This window comes from Cryphonectria parasitica (genome assembly GCF_011745365.1).
Source record: "Cryphonectria parasitica EP155 unplaced genomic scaffold M406scaffold_1, whole genome shotgun sequence".
NCBI classification, from domain to species: domain Eukaryota; kingdom Fungi; phylum Ascomycota; class Sordariomycetes; order Diaporthales; family Cryphonectriaceae; genus Cryphonectria; species Cryphonectria parasitica.
Genome location: NW_024468909.1, coordinates 1,934,465 through 1,954,818, shown reverse-complemented (window position 1 = coordinate 1,954,818; position 20,354 = coordinate 1,934,465). Strand labels below are relative to the sequence as shown.

Genomic DNA, 20,354 nt, shown 5'->3' with positions numbered 1-20,354 from the left:
GTCGATACATTGCAGAATAAGCTCCGGATCCATGTCTTTACCCACATTTCGCACGATCTCGTGCCTTTAAAGAAGTTGTCGCCGACGTCTCGTGCCTCGTGCATCATGTCTCCTTCTCCTTCTCCTCCTGCTCTCCCTGGCAAGGAAGCAGAATTCGGTGAACCATTCAAAGACGGTTGGAAGAGGATCCGCTTTTGGTCACAGTACATCTTGTCAATCACACGTGCCTCTGGGCAGGGCATGTTATGCGCACATAATCGCCACATAAGAGCATGGGAGGCCTGGAAAAAATACTGCACTATGATGCACACGGTAGCATCAGGCAAACGAGGGGGGCATTTAAGTCACACATACTACATGGTATCAGCAGGAGTTCACTATCGTCATGGGCTCGACAGCATGAGGACAGCCACGTCGGATCTGCACCATGGCATGTCCTTTGGGCTGGACCTCGAACTGATAAGCCCTCCCGATTTGGATACCCCCTTGGCGCGTTGTGTCTCAAATGAACTGATTCGTGAATTACACACGCGCACACAATATCTACAGTATACTTCTTACAATATGGGCGTTCGCACACTTCCCACAGCGGAATGGGACAATATCTGACTCTTTTCGCAACTGCTCTCTTTCCTCCGCAGCCCATCCCATTGTCTCCAAGACCATGCATGACGTAGCCTCCCAGAGATGATTACTTTTCTCACACAACATCACGGTGCTCGAGTCAGCCCGAATCGATGCAGTCTTTGACGATCAAACTCAGTTGTTGGGGCTGCACTTAAGCTCAGGCCTCGTGGGGGGCTAGAATTCGCCGCCAGAGGCTCTTGAGGGTCCAGATCCCCTCCCTCGGCGCACTCCGCGCAGGACCTCGTGCTCAACTGAACAGAGTCATTGTTTTTAAACTCTCTTTCTTTGACACCCTGCAAGACAACACACGTCATTTCTAGGAAATTCCCCTGCTCCGGAACTTCACCGGTGCTGGATCTCGGAATCTCGGACACAAACGTGCATGCCTTCCGCTCAGGAAACTATGAGACATGCTGCTCGCGGCTGAAAAGACGCGGGGTGGCTTGTCTGGTCTCCTTTTTGACTCAAGGGGAGGCTGCGGACCGGTCTTGCCAAAACGCCCAGTAGCGCATCTCTTTCCCCGGCCGGCCCCCCTTAGTTCAAGGAGAATTCTCGTGGGCCGGAATTCCCGAAGCACACACACAGCTGCGTTCCGGTCTGTAATAGTCGGGCGAGAGGGCTGAAGGAGAAGAAAAAGACACGGATATGTACACAAAAGACAAGAGACCAGCCAAAGCTCTAGACTGGTTAGGAGTGAAGGGGGGGGGGGGGGCGCGGCGGCTCCAATGAGATATGGTCACTTTCCGACGCACGCGCGTTGCGTTATAGCATGCCCATGCTTGGGGGGCTGGGGCGGTTGTGTAACACCAACCTCAAGCGGACGGCGTGCGTATACGAGAACGAGAGAAAAGAGACCGAGAGTGAGAAAAAGAAGAGGAGAGCCCACAACATGCCAGATTGTTCTGGACCGCTGGCCGGTGGGGATATAGGGGCCCCTTGGAAGGTGTAAAAGTGTGTAGCATAATAGCACTACATGGTATGTTTGAACAATCAAGGGGTTGTCCAGAGGTGGGCTACCCCAGTCCAGCCTCGTCTCGTCTTTATGAAAATGAACTTGCTCAACTCAGCTTTTCCGGCCTCCTCAAAATTTTCTTGTTCAAGTCAAGTGCATCATCTTCCCAGGTAACTTTTACCTTTGTTTCTGCCTGTTTTTTTTCTTCTTCTTCTTCTTCTTCTTCTTCTTTGCCTCTGGATTGGGGTTTTCTTCTTCTTCGTCTGTTCCTTTCGCGCGCCACCCCACCCCCTTCTCCCCCTAAGTTATCGCGCAGGACTTTTAAAAGCATAACTGGGGTATCCTCGGGAGGGTTCACCGAGCTTTCTCACAAGATCGTGAGGATCTCGGCGTCCCCGTTCGTATAAGCATCTCTGTCTTTTACTGGCAGTGGGTTTCAGAGGTCCTGAGCGAGGGTGGATCAGAAATTATGATTAGCGTAGGCCAGAGAGAAAGAGAGAGAAAGAGTACACCCAACATCAAATGGACGAGAGAGAGAGAGAGAGAGAGAGAGAGAGAGAGAGCAAGTGACGATGACACTGGTATGGATATACTTCGCATGTATGTCTTATACATGCCATTTCCTCTATGTGCGAGATGCAAGTTCCTCTAGAAAAAGTTCTATCACCGTCTCTTCATAATCTCATTTATTTTGTTTTGGGTGCGTGAATGGAAGCTGCTAGCGATCATCACCGAGTCGTTCGATGACCTGCGCTTCACCATGAAGTGTCCTTCCTTACGAGTAGCCAGTCCAATAATGCCAAAAGCTCAAGTCGTTGCCCGTTCTACTCACCATGCAAATTAATTTTTTTTCCTTCTTCTTTTTCTCCTCCCCCAGCCGCCCGGTGCGCTCCCTTCGTGAACGTGACTGGAAAGAAACATTCCTTGACATGAACAAGGAGAATGTCGCAGTAGCGTTTGGATAGAAACGGTGTCTACGCCCGACATCAATCAGGGGGGGATTGATGGTGAAAGGCCTTGACGATGCTATATAGCCGTCCTCGATCTCAAGAAACGAAAGTCTAGGAGGTTGCTAAGGCCTCCAAGCCAGGGCAGGACCAGTGCGAAGCCCAGCTGCACCCTTTGGCTCTCGAGCTGTGACAGCAAGTGCTGAGAAGCTAGCGGATCTATGTTCCCTCCTCGGCGTTGCTGACGGCCTCATCATCATCAGAATCAGCTTCGTCGTGGAACAAGCGCGCGTACTGGCGACAGGCTTCTTCCAGCTTCGGTCCGCCGAGCGGACCGTCGCTGCGACGCCGGTAGAATAGCAAGTATGCGTGGGATGTGATCATCCTCGACGTATCCCGGACTTGAGATACTGTAGAGTCGTCATACTTGTACCATGCACCATTCTCGAAGTTTTTGGCAAAGGCAGTGTAGTGGCCCCCGCCCAGACCACCCATGTGGTCATCAATAGCGATCAGGTCATACACCTCTTCTTTGCCATCATCCTTCTTGAGAACTCGACTGGATATATCAAGGCCCTCGATCGGAAAGTCGACAGTAACATCAATCTTGTCGCGGCGATGGTTTGCCGAGCTGAACCGTTTGAGATGCACAATCAGGATGTCTGGAGTATGCCATAGGTCGAATTTCTTGGCCGCCCGACAAAATTCCTTGCACTTGGGACAGTACCATTTGTCATCCTCGGACAGAATTTCTTCCTTCTCGAATTCAGCCAGACAATCGTCCAAGGAAATACCCTTGTTAGAGCGGGCCCGACGGGCATACACCTTGGCCTCAAGCTGTTCATCTTTGAGCGTCTCAATGGAGCCTGGCAAGAATGTCGCGGCCTTTTCGGGCCTTATGTCATCGCTGTTGGGATCTGGACCAAAGACCTGGTCCCACAAGTCTGGGTTCCAGTCAACCACGATGCCCTCGCCGAGACGGACCAGGGGGCCGCCATCGGCCTTAGATCCCCACTCAGGATCTTCATCATCGAAGAGGCCGGTGCTGTGATTTTGCTGGCGGTATCCCCGTCGCGCATTTTGTTGATGCTGTTGCTTATTGAACCTCTTGTTATTGTTCTTCTTCGAGTAGGTCTTGTACCCCTTCTTCTTGCCGCCTTTCAATCCCAGTCTTGGATTTCGGACGGGCAGCTCCTGAACGTTCTTGTCAGTTTCCACAAAATGTGTAAAGTATTGGCATGCACGTACTGTGACTTCGGGGAAAGTCTCATCATCACTCGACTCCTCAAGCATTCTGGTAGAGACTTCTGGAGCTGGTGCTATATCAGGAGTCTCGTCGGTGCTGCTCTCCTCAGAAGCTGTCCCGGAACCAGACGGACTTGGCATGTCCTCGTCACTTGGGGTGGGAGGCCGGGGCTTTCTCGACTCGAGTCTTGGAAAAAGCTTGTCGGAACTTGAGCCAAAGCTGCTCCAGCCACTAGGAATAGCGGAACTTTCAGAGAAGAAGCTTAAGTCGAACAGGCTTTGTAATTGACCATCGAGGTACACCTTTGGATCAACCCACTCGGGCCGCTGCGTATTGAACTTCTTGAGGGTGCTTGACGATCTTTTCCCGTCCATGTTAGCCAGCTGCTGGGCGTGTCAACAAGTCACACAAGAAGTGTGGAAGAAGCATACCTGTCCGCGTCATGCTGTGCCGACGGAGTCTGGGCCACATCCTGCATGCTGACGTCCACAATGTCATCTTCGCCTTCCACAGACTTTGCCACGACCTTACCATCCGAGCCTGCATCAGAGGAATTGATGAGCGAGGGTTCGGGGTCAGAGGCGTCGGCAGGCTCACCACCATTCAGGTATGACAATGGAGAGCGCGTGGTGAAGGTGGCAACCTTTTCCAGGATCTTGCGGCGAATTCTATCCTCATCGCGGGCCTACAGGAAACGTCAGTATGAGAGCTACCACGGGAGTCTCCTTTGTGGGGAGCAAACCTCTTCAGGATTCAGTGTAATGAAGTGCGGCGGTGACACATGCTCCTGGAATCGCCCTGACAAGACGCTGTTCGATCTATTCGACCGGGGATTCAGTCTGTGCAACACTGTCACCACCATGTTCTGTGCCATCTGCTCTGCGAGCGGATCGTCTGCCGGGGGCAAGTCGTCATGAGTGTTCAGCAAAGACGAGTACTTGTGCGATTTCTTCTTCTTTGGGATATTCGTCGGAGGGGATTCTAACTCGTAGAAGGCAGGCGCGTCGTCTTTCTGAATCTCATCTGACACTTGCTGGCCGTCGTCGTATATCTTGAAGAACTTGTCCTTGTATTCCTCCCCTCCAATAAGACGCTCGACCGGTACACCCACCCGCAGGGAGAGGAACTCCTTCAACGCCCGGATGTTGGCCGTCTTGTCGAGTTCAACCAGCACATGGACTGGCCTGTCGTTCAATGGGAAGTACTTGACTTTTCTGGTCCAAAAACTCTGCAGTGGCAACGGGAGGGTCAGGTTCGTGAATGGCTCGAAGGTGATGCTGATCTTGGCGCAAGTCGGACAGACAAGTGTTGATTTGTACAGTCCAGTGAAGAGATCACCGATGACCGAATCATCGCGCGCCTTGTGAATGGCCCAAACCCTCTCAGCCAACTCGCGAATCTTCTCTTGGTTGCCGACCATATCGTCCGTCGAATCCGGCTTCTCGATATAGGGCTTCTTCTTGACCCGGGACAGATCCTCTTGAAGCCCATCGAGCAGGAATCCCAAGAACTCCTGGGTATCCTGCTGCGACCAGCCGGAAAATTGAGGCGCATACCGACCGACGGTGTCCTTGAAATTTCGCGGCGTCACCGAGCTGGGCGGAGAATCCTTCTTGTAGATCATGCCCAGGAGATACGCGTACGCTCGTGCGACATTCCCGCCGTGGCCCAAAGGGTTGTCGTAGTTCAGCTCCTCAGCGTACTCCTCGGTCAGAAAATACTTGGTGAGCTCCTCAACACTCCTGATACACTGGAGCGCCGAGTTCATGTAACAAGTGTTGCCAAGATTCCCAAGCCCGGTCAAGCCCAACGTCCGTCCCGACCTCGCCTGTCGACCGCGTGTTCCTATTGAGGACGGAGCAGGGCCGTTGCGACCACTTCGGTTCCCCTTGCCCTTGCCATCAATTGCGGAGTCAACAGCTGTCCCCAGGATGGAGGCTGGAGACAAGATATCCATTAGTGGAGTAATGAAGAGAAGTGAGGGTGATCAGAGACCTACAGAGTTTGGTAGGACCGTTGGCGGTGGCATTTGTTGCAGCAGCGTCTAGCATCTTGGAGTCTAGGTCGGCGGTTTCGTCTGTGTTGGCGGCACGGGAGCCGTTCTCGATCTGCGCCCGACTGTCTCCAGAGCTCTGGCCCTTTTGGACTTCTGCCGCCCCCACAGGGTCCTTCTCTGAGAGGTAATCACCACCAGAGCCGTCTCTCAACAGGATACTCTCCCCGATGTCTGATCCTGGCTGCGTGTCCTCCACACTGGCTCGGTCCATGTCCAGACCAACCAGGTCAGGAATGTCTTCTTCGTTGCCGTCGGCTTGTGCGGTGATCGATGCATCATCCTGGGGCGAGTCGATATTGCCCTCTTGCACGGCCTCCTCAACGCCCTCGACCGGGGGGCCATCTACTATCGGCGCGTCCTGATTGCCGCCGGCGGCGGCAGGGAGGGAGAGCATGTCGACATCCTTGGTCGCATCTTGATTGTCGTCGGGCGCCGCGCTCCCGGCGCGACGCTTCAGAGGTGATGCAGACCGTGGCAACTCCTCAGGACGTGACATCTTCCGCTTCTTGATAGTGGAAGACGTGGTGAAAGGGAGCTGCCCGCGCAGCTCCAGGATGCCAAATTAGAGGAGGCACGCTGGAGGGTTTTGAAAGAGAGGAGGAGGAGGAGGGAGGGGGTCCGAAATTGGGTCGGGGTCTCAACGCGCTGCTGAATGCTGAAATCTGATCAATAAGCAATCAATGTTGGATGAAGAATGCAAAGTTGCAGAATGTCTTGTAGGTTGACAACGAATCAAGTCAAAGGAAAATCAAATCACTCTGAAGTGCAAATGCAACATTTAGCATCAACACCAACACCAGTCTGGCAATGCAAAACAAAAATAAAGACAAGGAGAGTCAGGACAAGGGGCTTGTGTGTGTGAGGAAGAGAAAGCACACCTGCTGTCACAAGGTTGCAAAGTGAACTTTGTTCGTCAGTAGGCGTGTAATGACGGGAGACAGTAAGGTGGTGGTCCCAGCCTGTCCACGCTGTGAATGGAGGGGGTGAGGGGGGTTGAGGGATAACGAGAGACACTGGGTGCCTGGAGGAATGGCAATCGAAGGAGGGGGGGAGGAGTACTTGGTACGTGCAACCCTCACAGCCCGGCCTAGGGGTGAAGGGTACAAGGGAGGCAGGCAGCAAGGGCCAAATACCATTAGGGCTGATTATTGACGTACCTGCAACCATGAAATATGCGGTGTGCAATTGCAAGAAACCCAATGACGAGTGATTGTTGGTTTTGAGAAAGGAGCAACCTCGTGGTTTTGATGGGGTGGAAAAGGCGGCGAAAGTTATTGACGTCGTAATTGCTCTTCCATAGGGGGGAGGGAGGGGGGAGGGAAGAAAGAAAAAAAAGGGAAAGAAAAAAAAAAGGTTAGCAGCTAAAGTTGGGGGGGGGGGGGTAAAAATTAAAAAAGTATAGGTTGCCGGCCAGCGCCCCCAGAGTCAAGTACCCACACGCGAATTCAGGGCTATTGGGGTACTTGGGGGCGTGGGGCTTCTGAGTAAAAACTCTTACACCCGCGGCCTTCCCAGTACTACTATGTACATAATACGTAGAACATAGAAATGCCTTCCATTAGATGCAGGTGCAATACCTGCGGGAGCCAAGGCCTTCAGCTAGCCATGCAGCATGTACTATAGTAAGCCCGTGCTAACCTTACCTTTAGAGGGCCCCATGCCACTACACATCCACCAATTTTACTCCGATTCAAACCGATGCTTCCCACCTACTATACACTATGTACTTTCTACTAAGTACCGATACCGTCGTACTGCGACTACAGTTGCTATGGTACAAGTTAGCAAATCTGATTTTCAATTGCAAGAATCAACATATTGGGTCAAGAGTATCTATGATAGCACTCTGTCTAATACTCAGCATTGTTGAAACAACGTCTGTTCTCGTTTACTGTCTGTTCTATGGGATAATCAAATAAGGTTGACAGATTCTGCAATGATCACTATTCACATCATGCAAGACAGCGCCTGGTGCTGAGTAGATCACCGTTCTTCATACAAGAGCGTGCACATATCTGACCATCATTCTGTAGTACATCCACCCACAAGAACTTCCCTGATGGGCGATCTGCGACTTAGAGCTTCGGATCTAGCTCCTCGTACTCCGTCAGGTCCTTGACTGGCCTTGCGCCCGCGCTGACGGGCAGCCGGGCCTTGAAGTCTCTCGGGTCCTCAATGAAGCTGATGGTCGTCCCGTTCAGCGACGGCGGGTTGTGCTCCTCGTGGGCACCTTGCACACCGTCAGCCGTGGGTGACAGCTTTCTCCACACCTCTACCGCAGCGTCGATCTTGGCCTCGGCAACCTTGAGATCGTGCAAGAGGTACTCCTTGAGACCTTCCACCTCCTTCTCCTCGTCGTGACCCGCTGCGCTTAGCCGCGCCTGCAGATCCGTGGCCGCCTGGGACTCACGCTCCGAGGAATCGAGATCGAGTGTCTTGACAAGCTCCGAGATCTGCTTGGTCGACACATCACTAGTCGCCTGCGCGACCATCCAAACAGAGAGCTTGGCGCGGGCTGGCGATGTCGGGCTGATGTAATGATCGAAGAAATCCACCATCTCCTGCTTGGTCAGCTGCTTGACTTGGCTGGCTGCCTTTTGTGCTGTTTCCCATATATTTGTTAGCTTGCCCAGTCAGAGAGTCAGTTCGCAATGGAGTATTTTGTGTCCAACTCACGCAGGTCAAAGTCGTAGTATTCATTAGATACCTGGCCCCAGAGGCGGTTGGTCTCCTCGTCAAGATTCTTCGTCTTCTCGAGGAGCTTAATGACAACACTGCGCTTGTGGCCCTCAAAGTCTGAATCGCTCATCGTCCTCAGCGTCTCCGCGGAGGCGGTCAGGAAGCTTTCGATCCTGGTCTCTAGATATTGTGTCGTCTTCTCACTCTGAATGATGAAGCGGAAACCCAACGTTGTCGCGCTGGTCTTCATGCCGCTGAACACAATGTAGCCCAGCTGCTCCTTTGTCCGAAGCTGGTCGAAAGCGGGCTCGTGAAGGATCTGGCCCAGTAGCATGACCTTGGATCGGAGCATGTGTTCGTGCTTTTCACCCACGAATAGGAAGTACTCAATGCAATGGTTGACATTGGCAGGATCTCCCAGGGTCTTTTTGAACACATAGTTTGAGCCAGGTGGGAACAGAAACGAGCGCCAGATTGGCCATTGCGTTTTTGGCAACGGGCGTGTCTTCAGCCTCTGCTCTAGCATGTCTGTAAGCCTGAGAGCGTCTTCCTTGTACACATTGCCGTGCACCACAGCTTCAATGTGGAGTTGCGAGAGCAATTCTTTCTGGAAAGTTCTGGTCGACTCGCACGTAACGATTGGTAGCTCGGCGGCAAACTCTTCGACTGTGAAGTCGTGCTCCGTGGTCAGCCAGTAGGTGTACTCTCCCACCTGATGGAATGGCTGTTGTAGAGCCCAGTTCCGGTACGCTCTGCTCACACGTTCCTTGATGATTGCGAACCGGTCTTCCTTAATCTCCAGATCTCTCATCGTCTTGAGCACCTGTTCGAGCAGCACCGGGAGTTTGTCGTTGTACCCACCGACCTCGAGGAATAGTCCCCGAGAATCCAGTGAGACGTGGTACTGCAGACCCGCCAACTCTGCATCGTACGAATATTCCTCCAGCGCATCCCGAACAAGGTCCGTAAAAACCCTCGCTTTGACAGCATTCTCAGCTGATGCGTATATTACCGGACTCTTGCAGCTGACAATCAAATTCGCCTTGGGCACCCAGAATTGGTCGTCCTTCTTGTACCACGTACGCGCCATGCCGTCATTCCTGACCAGCTTTGGCGCGACCGCAGGCTCCTTGACCTCTTTCTTTTCCACCTCAAGCTTGGTAGGTATGAACTGGTTCTTGTGGGGCATGTGCAGGTTCGAAATTCGGTCCGCAGCGGTGCTCGAGCCAGCCTTCTTTATCTCCTCAAGGAAATCATCTGGAATCTTCTCAGAGGCATACTCCGTTCCATACCACTGTTCCTTCTTATCCCATTTTCCTGGATAGTCACGGGACACAATGCAGATCCGGAGGTTTTCCGGACGCAGGCAGTCTATGCCCTCGCGAATAGCCTTGGGGTCAAACCTTCTCAAACGGCTGGTGCCGCTAAGCAGCCATTCTCGGGGCAAAGGCTTCTGCATGACGGCGCTAATCTTGCTCGTGAAGCGGCTCGCTGGGGTTTTCTGTTTGAACTTAAAGTCCACATCCGCCATACCCTTCTGTTCCTCCCAGATCCACTCCTGTGGCTTGGTCTCACGCAGCAAAGCGACATATTGGAAGAATACCTTCACAATCTCGCGGTAGTTTTTCAAACCCTGTCGCAACATGATCAGCACTGAGACAAAAGCCGGACGGTGTAAGAGTGTGATTTACCTCTTCGGTGAGTCGAATTTGGCATTCAAACATTCCAGGGGATCCGGGGCACACTGGGTAGGCTCCAGCGCTCAGACCATTTGCCCAGCCCTTGCCCTTGATGTAAGACATGATGCTGCCAGGACCTTCATGCCCTATCAAGTGGCTGATATATCTACTAGGCAGCGACTCAAAGAGCTCGTTTTCGTCTGGAAATGGGAAACAAAGGCCCAGTTCTCTGGAGTCCATGACTGGCTTTGCGAAGATCTGCGTAGCAAGCTGCTCAGGTCCCAACGGCGGCGCATCCAACCACCTATTGGGTTCTAGGTTCTTGTCTTCGATGCCCGAGAAGTATTCCACAACCCAGGCTTCTAGAAGCTCCAGAGGCTCTCGTCCTAGAACCACGAGCTTCATCCGGTTGGCAGAGTAATGCTTCTCATGAAATTCAATGAATTTCTGCCTCACATTGATTCCTCGAGCCTCCGGTTTCGTCTTCAGGGTGTCAAGACTACCCGTGGAGAAATAGCAGTAGGGGTGTGCAGGGTTGGACAGAGATTTCTCAAGCTGGTTGAGCCGCCACGTGTCGCTCTGAAGATTCTTCTTATTTTCAGAATCCACAGCGCGAAGCTCGCGGTCGAGCGTTGACTCGAGAAACAGCGGCTCAATGAAGAACTGTGCGAATCGGTCGAGACCACCCTTCAGAGGCGAAGGGTTCGTGGCAGATGGTTCCTGGTCATCACTTGGTCGGCTTCCAACCTCAAAGTAGTAGTTGGTTGACGTTGCCGCGGTGTACGCGTTGGATGAGCCAGAGTGAGCAGAGAGGTACTGGTTGTAGGCATTTTCCTCCGGGTACTTCTTGGTGCCCATAAACAAAAGCTTATTGAAGGTCAGTATGTAAATTTTGACTCAGCAAAGGGGGGAGGGGGGATACGCGGCTTACATGCTCGACAGCGTGCGCCATGCCTGGCATGTCCGCATCGTCACTGAAGTTTCCCACATTGACATCCATGGCCGCACTGGCTTTGTCAGTCTTAGCATCGTGAACTATCAGCGCCTCAAGCTGGTTTGGGAGCCGGATGACGCGATAGATTCGATCGTCCAGAGATGGCGTCTCCAGATGGTCAGTCACCAACTCCGCGGGGCGGAGCTCATGTTCTGCGAGCGGCATTTCGTCTGGGAACAACCGATGTCGAGAACTGGTAGAATACACCGATGAGTACCAAAAATGACCGAGTTTTTTAGTCGACCGTAGGGTTCCTGGCCTGGTTTTGAGATCGATCAGGGGCCAAGATCCGAGGACGCGAGGGGCAAGACCAGGTGCGGTGCTTCCGAATGTGCGAGATCCCGGGAGGCCGTGAGTGGGAGAGCACCTTATTTCCCGGACCAGATGGGACAGTCCAGGCGGGACAACTGGGCTGGTTGTCTGTGGCGAGACTTGTGCGACTTTGTGTGGAGAAATGATGCTCACACCAAGTCTATGACCAGAGGCTCTGGATCGTGGCGTTACAGTAGATCCGAGTTCCAGAGAGTCGACCACAGGCTCAGGACGGCGAAGAGACCCACAGGCAGTGTCAGGACGGATGCGCAAGCCTCTGTACTCGCCGCTGTCGAGTCTCCAGTCAGCCTGAGAACGTCACCACACAACAAGTCAGATTTTCGTGTGTCCGCCTGGCGTGGTACTTGTGTAGTAGCAGTAACCTACTGGAGGTTCCTAGTGTGACGATGTCAGTTTGAGATCGAGTGGGAGTGTTTGGGCGGGAGCGAGGGCACACCGAAAGATACACTTTTGGAGGGGGGTGGTGGTCGAGAGAGAATTGTGTTTCACTGTGGAAAATGTCGAATGGAGACAACCGAAGGGGTCACGTAGCACGTACTTGATAGAAGTCCGCCGTTGGCCGTTAGCGTTGCCGATGCTAGTGTTACTTGAGCGCAGACAAGAGCGACCCGGAAATCTCATCTAGTTGCCTTGGCACCAAAGAACAAAATAAAAAAAAAGTGAAGGAGAACAAAAATAAACGTGGACGTTGATGCAACAGGGTTAAAAACAAGATTCAACACATATGGTCCAAGAGATGGATGAGGTGAGAAGCCTGCCCCAAATTGGGAAAGAGGGACGCTGATGGCGAGGTTGGTAAACTGCACGCTGAGCGCTATAGGCTGTGTAGAGCAGAGTGCAATTCCTAAAGGCCCAAAACCCTGCCCTGCTGATGAGTTGACGAGTAATGGTAGCGTGCCAAAAGCCGCCACGTAATATAGTACGAGGAGACGCCTGTGCAAAAGGACCTTGACGGGCGTTGGAATGCGGTCGTCGCTGGATCGACGTTTTTTTCTTGTGTGGCGACCTTTAGCCGACAGTCAATGTAAGGCCTAATCCAGTGTCAGCACATGTACCACAGTACCTAAGATTTGTAGAAGTACATCGACGAACTGGCCCCCAAACGTGACTTATTTTAGAGGACTGGAAGCCGCTGTGGCCCTTGGAATGAGAAAAGAGAATTGAAAAGGAAGAAATAAAACAATATACGTAGCAAATTGCCTAACAGCGCATCTGGGGAGGGAAAACCGAAGAACCATCATTTGTCTCGTTGAATATGGTCCTGCTCACAATGGAAAGCACAAGGAGAAAGGCAAGTAAGTAATGAAGAGTCCCGTGCCATGAGGTTCCCTTCAAACCCCCTTATGCACTTTCGGATTGGGAGCAGAAGAGCATTTTGTGTAGGCTGTGCACAAACTGAAGGAGTTGCAGATGAGATGAGACGGATCAAGACTTACTGGACGGTTCGAAGCTTCTACCACCAACTTTTCACCCTTGCGCGCTCGAATTTTCAAGAGTCCCCGGGTTGGTTTTCCAAGAGGGAACCTCTCTTCTCCAGATTTCTCAGATGAGATGGGGAACACGGAACGCACAAAATGTCCGCGGATGGGCACCCGGTGTACAGGGAGAGAAAACCGGCTGTCGTGACGTATTGTATTTGTGCTACCGAGACGGGGTACACCGTATTTTCAGCCTTCCCGCGGTCGCGGCACAACCAAGGGAGCTCCAGACGCACAGCAAGATGTCTAAGTCTGCGAGCGGTGGAGGTAAGATGAGAAAGTGATTTATTAAAAGAGAAAAAAAACCACCGGGATTGTTGACAATGGCGCTGCGCTTGCCTCAAAAACAGCGGATGGTCGTTGGGGAAGCGGCTGTTTACCGCTTTTTAGCCATAAGCAAAGGCCGCCTTATGCAAGTCGAACTCGAACTCAGGGTCCTCCTCCCGGCTGCCGCCCTGCCACCCTACTTAAGATCTTATCGATATGGGCGGATGGGATCGCGGGGCGGACGGATTTATCGCTTGCATTAGAGGTCCAGGGGGTTTAGTGGTCTTTTCCCGTGGTCCGCAGGTTCCCAAAGTTTTGTGGAATTATTCGTCCCCAATTTATCCCGCGCGCCCCGGTAGTATATGATGAGAGGACCAAAATGTTGCACCCCTATGTTTTTCGAAGGTCACATTAGTCGCTGCCATTCGCCGAGAGTGGCCGACAGTGGCACTTGCGCTTAACATGATGTGAGACGGCAATGTGATCATGTGCCATCCATCAACTGCAGGCTCGCGACAGTGTTCATTGGCACGAAATCACCCACTGAAAAGTTGATGAGAATGTAAACTTTTGGACCTTGCTGACTGCGAGCCATGACAGTAGAAAAGCACTGATGCTATGTCGTGGAGTTGATTGGGTTTATTGTGGAGTCCAGCATGCGTCCGTTCGCCAATAGGAGAGACGAGAGTCCTAACTGCACTGGACGGTCTGCACGTCCAGGGGTTGCTTAGCTCGTCGTTATGATATGTGATATGTGACACAAGTTCTGGCAAGGAAAATGTAGGGCAGACTTCTATCATCGTTTGAACAAGGAACAAAATGTATTGACGTTCGATTTGCTTGCCTGGAGTAATCCACCTATAGCTAGTGCGCCCTGGGTCGATTGACGACTTGGACATTTTTCAGGGTGTGGCGCTGACTCACGATGAGTCCTGCACATCGTACGTCTATCGATGAGTTGGTACTCCCCTCCTTGTCTGCTGTGGTAGTGACCCGAACGGGGGGGGGGGGGGGGAGGGTTGAGCCATAGCAAAGCTACTGTTGCCAGGAAGGCAACAGCGTGCAGTACAGATCAGGAATGGCCCGCCCCCGCAATATCCCATCAGCCTTGCTTATTGCATTGGTCAGCTTGAGCAAGCCTGAATTTACTAATCTCAGCGGATTGTCCGGAGCCTTGGTAGAATTCATGCCCATGTTTTGTGCATGTACAGACTATGTATGAGAGAGCCAAGGTCTGGTAGGGGATCTTGGAGAGATTACGGTGCACCAAGAGATGGACTGAGCGCACCTCTTGCGGCTCTGCGCTCCGCAAAGGATAGGGACGCGTAGGTACGTTCTGCTAGGGTTGACCGCCTCAAGACGCGATGATCATCGCCGCCCAGGCTTGCCCTTGGAACTGTAAGACCCCGCACCAGAGATCGAGGTAAGCTTGTTCAGCTTCACCACCTTCTCTCGGCGTTGTGAAGATAGCTTCCTGGCTCTCTCACGTTCAGCGTTCTGTTTCGAACGAAGTTCGTCACGCTTCTGTGCTCCGTAGCTGGCACGACCAGGCTGCTCCTGTGTTACCTCCTCGCTGGAATCTTCATCGGAAGAGTCTGAGGAGTCAGAGTCGTCCGAGTCACTATCCGAATCACTATCACTGTTGCTCTGAGGTAGAGGGGAAAGCGGAAATAAGTCAGCATATTTCGGCACACCCGTTCGTTGTGCGTAACTGCTTGCCTTGTCTCTCTGAACTTTCTTCTCAGGACCATACGCCCGGAAACTTGGTCCGTCTGCTGTCGAAGTGTCTGTATTGTCTGAATCGTCCTCTAAGCCTCCTCTTCTGTCAATCTGCGAGAATCCAACCTGCACAGTCTTCAGAGGGGCCACCGCTTGGCGGTCTGAGCGAGGCAGTTTCGCCGCATCGAGAACCCAATGTCCATCTCCCAGCTGCTCAGCCACCTTTGCAATGGCAACCTGCCGCTTCCGTTCTTCCTCGTCCAGCGCAGCTCGCGCTGCCTTCTGGTCGATTACGTAGCTTGAGGTTTCGGGCTCGCCCATGGACGACCGGCCTGCTGTCTTTCTGCGTTTCGAGGAGTGCCCGTCATCGGAGGTAGTTGTGCTCGGTGAGGTAGGTGACGATGCTGCCGCAGCTCTCTGCATAAACTTCATGGTAAGTAGCCTCTGCGAGGCGCCGCTGGGTGTACCTGAAGCCATCTTGGGCTGTTTGGGTTGTCCTGTCTGAGATCACCAGGCGATCGAAGAAAAAAAGGAGAAAGGCACTGCAAATAGTTGTGGTTTCCAATGTGCAATCCAGAGGACCTGGTTACCAGGGGGGAGCACCGTCTTATGTCGAAAGAGCGCAAGCTAAGCTGTATATAAGACAATCGCGAGGTGCAAAGTTGGAGAACTGATGTTCTGGAGAATCTTCCATTCCAACTTCCTTTTAGTTGCACAAGCCTGCTCTGCGCCGGCCTTCAAAAGTTTGAAAGGGACCAGGATCCCTGCAGACGCAAGAGCAGCTCTGGTCAGCCAATCAGAGAACGGCTAACTAAGCCGCCGCAACCTCACCTGCGCTGCACTACTGACGTTCGCGGGACGGCCTCGCTCCAAGCTTGCAACCTCGATCAAACTTAAAACCCCTTCCAACAACAACGAGGACACCACCGCCCAAGATGATGTCCGCAACCTACCTTCGGTCAGCCCGCGGGCTAACACGCCTTGCCCAGCGATCATTCACCACAACAGCGCGCCAATTGGAGCAGAAAGCCGTCACGCCCGCACCGTCGACCGAGTCCCCAGTGCCCAAAAAGGAGAGCCAGGTGCCGACGGAGCTGCCCCAGGCGCCCAACAGGAAAGAAATCTGGTCACGGAGTCAGCGGCCGCGCGATGTCGCCATGACCGGTCCTCGCTTCGAGCAGACGGACTTCGACTTGCAGGTGCGTCCCTCCCTAGACCAGCTTTCATGTTTCCAGCGTCCGAGCCAGACAGCAGTAGAGGTGCTGACACATGCCGATATAGCCTCAATCCTATTCCGCAATGGAGCTCGTCCACAAGCAGCCCGTCCGCTGGACACACGACCGCGTGGTGGCCTGTGACGGCGGCGGCGGCCCTGCTGGACACCCGCGGATCTTCATCAACACCGACAAGCCTGAGATTGCTGTCTGCAACTACTGCGGTCTGCCATATGTGTGTCACGTCCCATCCTCGCGCATGCAGACATTCGTAAGATACTGACCATTGCTCTCTCTAGGCTAACGAGCACCACCGTGAGCATCTCGAATCCCTACCGCAGACATCATATCCTCTCGAAGACACCGAGGGTTTGGGCGCCGTCCCGCCTCTGTCGAGGCCTCACCCACCTCACTAGACCATTGGCTTTCTTAGTTGAGGTAATGGGAGTGCACATGTACATAGAGCTGTTGGTAGAATTGAATCGAGCTCTTCCAAGGGTCCGTCTGCTGGGTATCCGTCTCTGCGCCTCAGGTCTAATCGCGGCGCTCTTGAATGATTTGCATAATCTCAGCGGTCATTCTCAACGGTACTGCTTCAACTACCACTTTTGACTCCAGTGCCCGATATAGCTTGCTGAATGTGCACCACCAGATGCCTTTCGCAGCCACATATAGAGTCTGGCGGTTGTTGGTCAGGGAGTCTCATCTCTTTTCTTGCAACGCCTGTGGATTCCATATTTTACACGGGGTGCGCTCCCTGTCCTAAGCCATCTAGATAACGTCAAGAAGCTCCAAACCACGTTTGTCCGAATGCTGCCCCGATCTTCCCAGATTCGTTCTCTCTTCAGCTCCGGTACTCCCAGTCATTCCATCCCCTAGACTGAGAGTATCCATCACCTTCATCGTTCCGGTAGTACGGCTCACTGCGATATGCGCCCCAGCTACCGCGGCGACGATTATCACACTCGCGACGGTGGTCGAGACGCAGCTGCTCACTGCCACGACCGCGGGGCCCAGCAGAGCTTTGATTACCAGACCAGTCCTGCCTGTCACGGCTTCGCTCTCCATCATCGTAGTCGTACGAGTATGAGTGATTAGAATTCAGGTCGTTGTGTGCATCATGTCGCTCCTAGCGGTTGTTGCCTCCTCGACCGCCTCGGAATCCTCGTCCTCGCCGACTGCTATTTGTGTTGCGGGCAGATCCCACGAGCTGATCGCTGTACAAGCCTCCATTGCCGCCATCATCCACTGCCATCGGTTCAAACCCCATCGATCCGTCCACAAGAATACCGTTGTTCTGGGACAGCTGTGACTGGTAGCCATCTGATGCCGGTACTGGCCTTGGTTTGTGGACAGTCAGGGTGTAACTTATACCAGTTCTGTGATCGTAGTCCGTCTAAAAGTGAAGGATGGTCAGTCACTATCGTATCGACCACGACACATAGACTAGGATGCCGACAACCAACCTCTTTGTTGTGGAAAACCCCATGCACTCGATCCGCGTCCTCTTTGGTCTCACAAGTGAGATCGGCATCCACCGTTGGTGAAGTCCGAATAAGCTGGCAGCTATGCACAGCAATGCCCTGATTCCGCGTCGCCTGCTCGACATCGGCAGCCGTTGTACCGGGAGCAAAGCCCCGGACTTCTACAACATGAGGACCTGCAAGTCCCTTGATTGTCAGGCCGGTTGCCGGGCGCGGTCCCGCCCTTGCTGCTGCTCCTGCTACCTGTAAACCTCCTCTTCGTGGGCCATTGGCCTTCCTGATGTTTACGATGCTGACCTGCGCAGTTCCTGGGTTCTGGTTCTCGCGGAATAGAGCATTTGCGAGGCTCTGGGCGTTGCGGTTGGCGCGAAGGTTGGGTTTGGGTCGAGTGGAGGCGGCGCCGCCGCGGCCGGACGTTCTCGCTGCAAGGCTGCTAGGTTTGGCGACGGCCTTGGAGGATACAACCCTCTGAGAATGACTGTCAGTTCCTACAAAACGCAAGTGGTTGCATCGTCCTTGGCGGAATTACCTTGTTCACTCCGGCGCGGGTGGAGACGGGGCCGCTTGCGCCATTTGCTTTCTTCGGAGCTGTGGGTGCAGCCTTCTTTCCAAATATCTTGTCCGCAGTATCTTGTGCCTTCTTGCGGTCACGAGCTGCGTGCAAGCGAGGGAAAGAGGTCAGAAAAGTCGGCTTTCGCAAGAGTGAAGGGCGCGGGCGGGTGAGGCTTACTCTCATTGATCATCTTCTGTAGATCAACTGCGGCTTTCTTTTCCTTCGCCATGTTGACGGAAATGAAGATGATTTTGATTTAGATGGAAATAGGGTGCTCGATTTAGCCTGCTCCCTATCAAAGAAATGCAATGCAAATGATACTTATTGAGGGTCGAATGGCTGGACTCCTTGAACGTTTTACACGTTACCAGAGCTGAGGCGCGTCGCGAGCAACGTCAACGCACTGTTCACTGCTAAAAACGCTAGACCCGACCCGCCCCAAGCACTTAAATGCAGCAGCATAGGTACTGTGTAGTTCCCCACGCTGGGCTGGATGGACCCCTGTCCAAACTTAGCGGCGGTTCTTTCAGAGGATCGCGTACTTAGTAAAGTACTTTTACAAGCCACAGGTGAGCTCGCGCCACAATACAACGAAAAGCTGTCCTTGAACGTCAACACCACAAGGGCTGATCCGGGGCATACTCCTGCATGACCTTTCTTCTGCTGCGCCAACATTGTCCACGAAGATGGCCCGACTTACCTTCGATCCTCTAGCCCCTGGGGCGAGAGCAAAACAGCCAGATCCAATGGTCGATCTTGATCGCCTTCTAAATCGCCTCCAACAGACGATCCTGAGAGCCGACGCAGATCGAGAGCGGAGGCTGAGAAACAGCGAGTACGAGCGTCAGAAGTTGGCATTTGTGAGTGTCAAGAGTAATGTGAAGCAAGAAAATAACTCTGTGCTAATTCTGAGCTCCGCCCGTAGAACATCGACTATGCACGAACGCTGCTCACGAAGATGGACCAAGATGCCTTTTCGATCAAAGTCTTGACGAGGAAACAGGAGACGCAAGACGACTTGAAGCGGAAACGTGAAGTTCTCGACCACATAACACACCGACTAAAGGACTTGGAGGAGATGAGTACACATGTCGATGATGATGACACGGGTTCCGAGGCGGACGACATCCTGCACGAGATCATCATGACACCTAGTGAGAGCATGGACTCGCGGTCTACGGATGTAGCAACGCAAGTTACAGGAGACGGAGATGAATACGAAGATGAGCAAGCAGCAAGGTCGCCGGTACAGAGAGAGAATACCGTCGAGACCCTGAATGAGGTTCTGTCAGAGAAACCGGATGTCATCACAGCCCATGATTTGCGGTCCCGAGGCAAGCAGACAGCACCATCAGATCAGGAGAAGAAGCCACAGGACCTAGACACGGCACAGACTACCGGCGCCACCAGATCACTCCTATTTGGCAATCGCTCGACAGAGGTTTCTGATATTTCCACTACCGAAGCGATCCTTGATCATCAGCGTCAGGAACAGGAAGTCGTGACAGAAGATCTCCTGAGGATGGCAAGTCAGCTGAAACTATCCTCTCAAAAGTTTGGTGAGGCGCTTCAGGAGGACACCGAGATTTTGACACGGGCTGGCGAAGGTTTGAACAAGAATGAACTGAGTCTTGAGGCAGCCGCCAGGCGGATGGGCGCAATCACCAAGATGACGGAGGGCAAGGGCTGGTGGGGCCGCATCATGCTCTACGCATGGATTTATGGACTTATGGTGGTCATGATCTTGGTTGTTTTTGTTCTACCGAAACTGAGGTTTTGAGATGACTTGTTCATGTTCTACGTTCAGAGGGTTGCAGAATGATCCAAGCGGAGCATGCATGGCGTTTGTGGTCTTATTGCGTATATTCAGGAAGCATTGCGATTGCGTTTCATTCAGAAATATTTAAGTCAACGCGAGTCTAGTAGGTCGCAATACCCTACGGTCTTCTTACCCTGCACGAAGTTCCGTCGTTCCTCACGCGCTGCCCACCCACACAAGATATGTCCTGAATGCGGAAATATGCATGCAATACTGAATAAAGATTCCCTCCATGGAGAACTACCCTGGCGAAAGAAAGAAAAAAAATATCCATTCTATTCCTGTGGAATGAGGGGGTATGACTAAG

General features: G+C 52.9%; 7 protein-coding genes across 7 annotated transcripts; 2 read left to right on the top strand and 5 right to left on the bottom strand.

Annotated features, from left to right (window-relative positions):
- Nucleotides 1–2,159: 2,159 nt before the first annotated feature.
- Nucleotides 2,160–7,041, bottom strand: M406DRAFT_348971 (uncharacterized protein). Its single transcript, XM_040922437.1, has 6 exons — nt 6,986–7,041; nt 5,772–6,490; nt 4,515–5,710; nt 4,204–4,457; nt 3,775–4,132; nt 2,160–3,720 (listed from the first exon to the last, which is right to left on the bottom strand). The coding sequence occupies exons 2-6, from the start codon at nt 6,322–6,324 to the stop codon at nt 2,746–2,748; spliced, it is 3,336 nt and encodes a 1,111-aa protein (XP_040780919.1). The 5' UTR covers nt 6,325–6,490; nt 6,986–7,041; the 3' UTR covers nt 2,160–2,745.
- An 862-nt stretch (nt 7,042–7,903) lies between these two features.
- On the bottom strand, nt 7,904–11,345 carry M406DRAFT_248220 (uncharacterized protein; the record flags this gene model as incomplete). The annotated part of the gene is made up of 4 exons (XM_040916513.1): nt 7,904–8,430; nt 8,505–10,140; nt 10,199–11,053; nt 11,118–11,345. 4 exons carry the CDS (start codon nt 11,343–11,345, stop codon nt 7,904–7,906), a joined length of 3,246 nt encoding a protein of 1,081 aa, XP_040780918.1.
- Nucleotides 11,346–14,626: 3,281 nt separating this feature from the next.
- On the bottom strand, nt 14,627–15,454 carry M406DRAFT_335723 (uncharacterized protein; the record flags this gene model as incomplete). Its single annotated transcript, XM_040921067.1, has 1 exon — nt 14,627–15,454. The coding sequence occupies one exon, from the start codon at nt 15,452–15,454 to the stop codon at nt 14,627–14,629; it is 828 nt and encodes a 275-aa protein (XP_040780917.1).
- A 461-nt stretch (nt 15,455–15,915) lies between these two features.
- Nucleotides 15,916–16,607, top strand: M406DRAFT_245600 (NADH:ubiquinone oxidoreductase 18.4kD subunit; the record flags this gene model as incomplete). Its single annotated transcript, XM_040916345.1, has 3 exons — nt 15,916–16,176; nt 16,259–16,426; nt 16,491–16,607. The coding sequence occupies 3 exons, from the start codon at nt 15,916–15,918 to the stop codon at nt 16,605–16,607; spliced, it is 546 nt and encodes a 181-aa protein (XP_040780916.1).
- Nucleotides 16,608–16,881: 274 nt separating this feature from the next.
- Nucleotides 16,882–17,288, bottom strand: M406DRAFT_100628 (uncharacterized protein). The gene has a single exon (XM_040914917.1). The coding sequence runs from the start codon at nt 17,260–17,262 to the stop codon at nt 16,963–16,965; it is 300 nt and encodes a 99-aa protein (XP_040780915.1). The 5' UTR covers nt 17,263–17,288; the 3' UTR covers nt 16,882–16,962.
- Nucleotides 17,289–17,292: 4 nt separating this feature from the next.
- Nucleotides 17,293–18,610, bottom strand: M406DRAFT_348970 (uncharacterized protein; the record flags this gene model as incomplete). Its single annotated transcript, XM_040922436.1, has 4 exons — nt 18,406–18,610; nt 18,205–18,329; nt 17,711–18,143; nt 17,293–17,531 (listed from the first exon to the last, which is right to left on the bottom strand). Exons 1-4 carry the CDS (start codon nt 18,455–18,457, stop codon nt 17,293–17,295), a joined length of 849 nt encoding a protein of 282 aa, XP_040780914.1. The 5' UTR covers nt 18,458–18,610.
- Nucleotides 18,611–18,928: 318 nt separating this feature from the next.
- On the top strand, nt 18,929–20,008 carry M406DRAFT_86758 (uncharacterized protein; the record flags this gene model as incomplete). Its single annotated transcript, XM_040926086.1, has 2 exons — nt 18,929–19,088; nt 19,154–20,008. Exons 1-2 carry the CDS (start codon nt 18,975–18,977, stop codon nt 20,006–20,008), a joined length of 969 nt encoding a protein of 322 aa, XP_040780913.1. The 5' UTR covers nt 18,929–18,974.
- Between the last annotated feature and the right edge of the window lie 346 nt (nt 20,009–20,354).

Bases quoted from the DNA above. Each gene is read 5' to 3' on its own strand.
- M406DRAFT_100628 (XM_040914917.1), bottom strand. From the start codon at position 17,262: ATGATGGAGAGCGAAGCCGTGACAGGCAGGACTGGTCTGGTAATCAAA.
- M406DRAFT_348971 (XM_040922437.1), bottom strand. From the start codon at position 6,324: ATGTCACGTCCTGAGGAGTTGCCACGGTCTGCATCACCTCTGAAGCGT. The intron at 4,458-4,514 runs GTTTGCTCCCCA...CGTTTCCTGTAG, and splicing joins TTACACTGAATCCTGAAGAG to GCCCGCGATGAGGATAGAAT. The intron at 4,133-4,203 runs GTATGCTTCTTC...GGACGGGAAAAG, and splicing joins GCACAGCATGACGCGGACAG to ATCGTCAAGCACCCTCAAGA.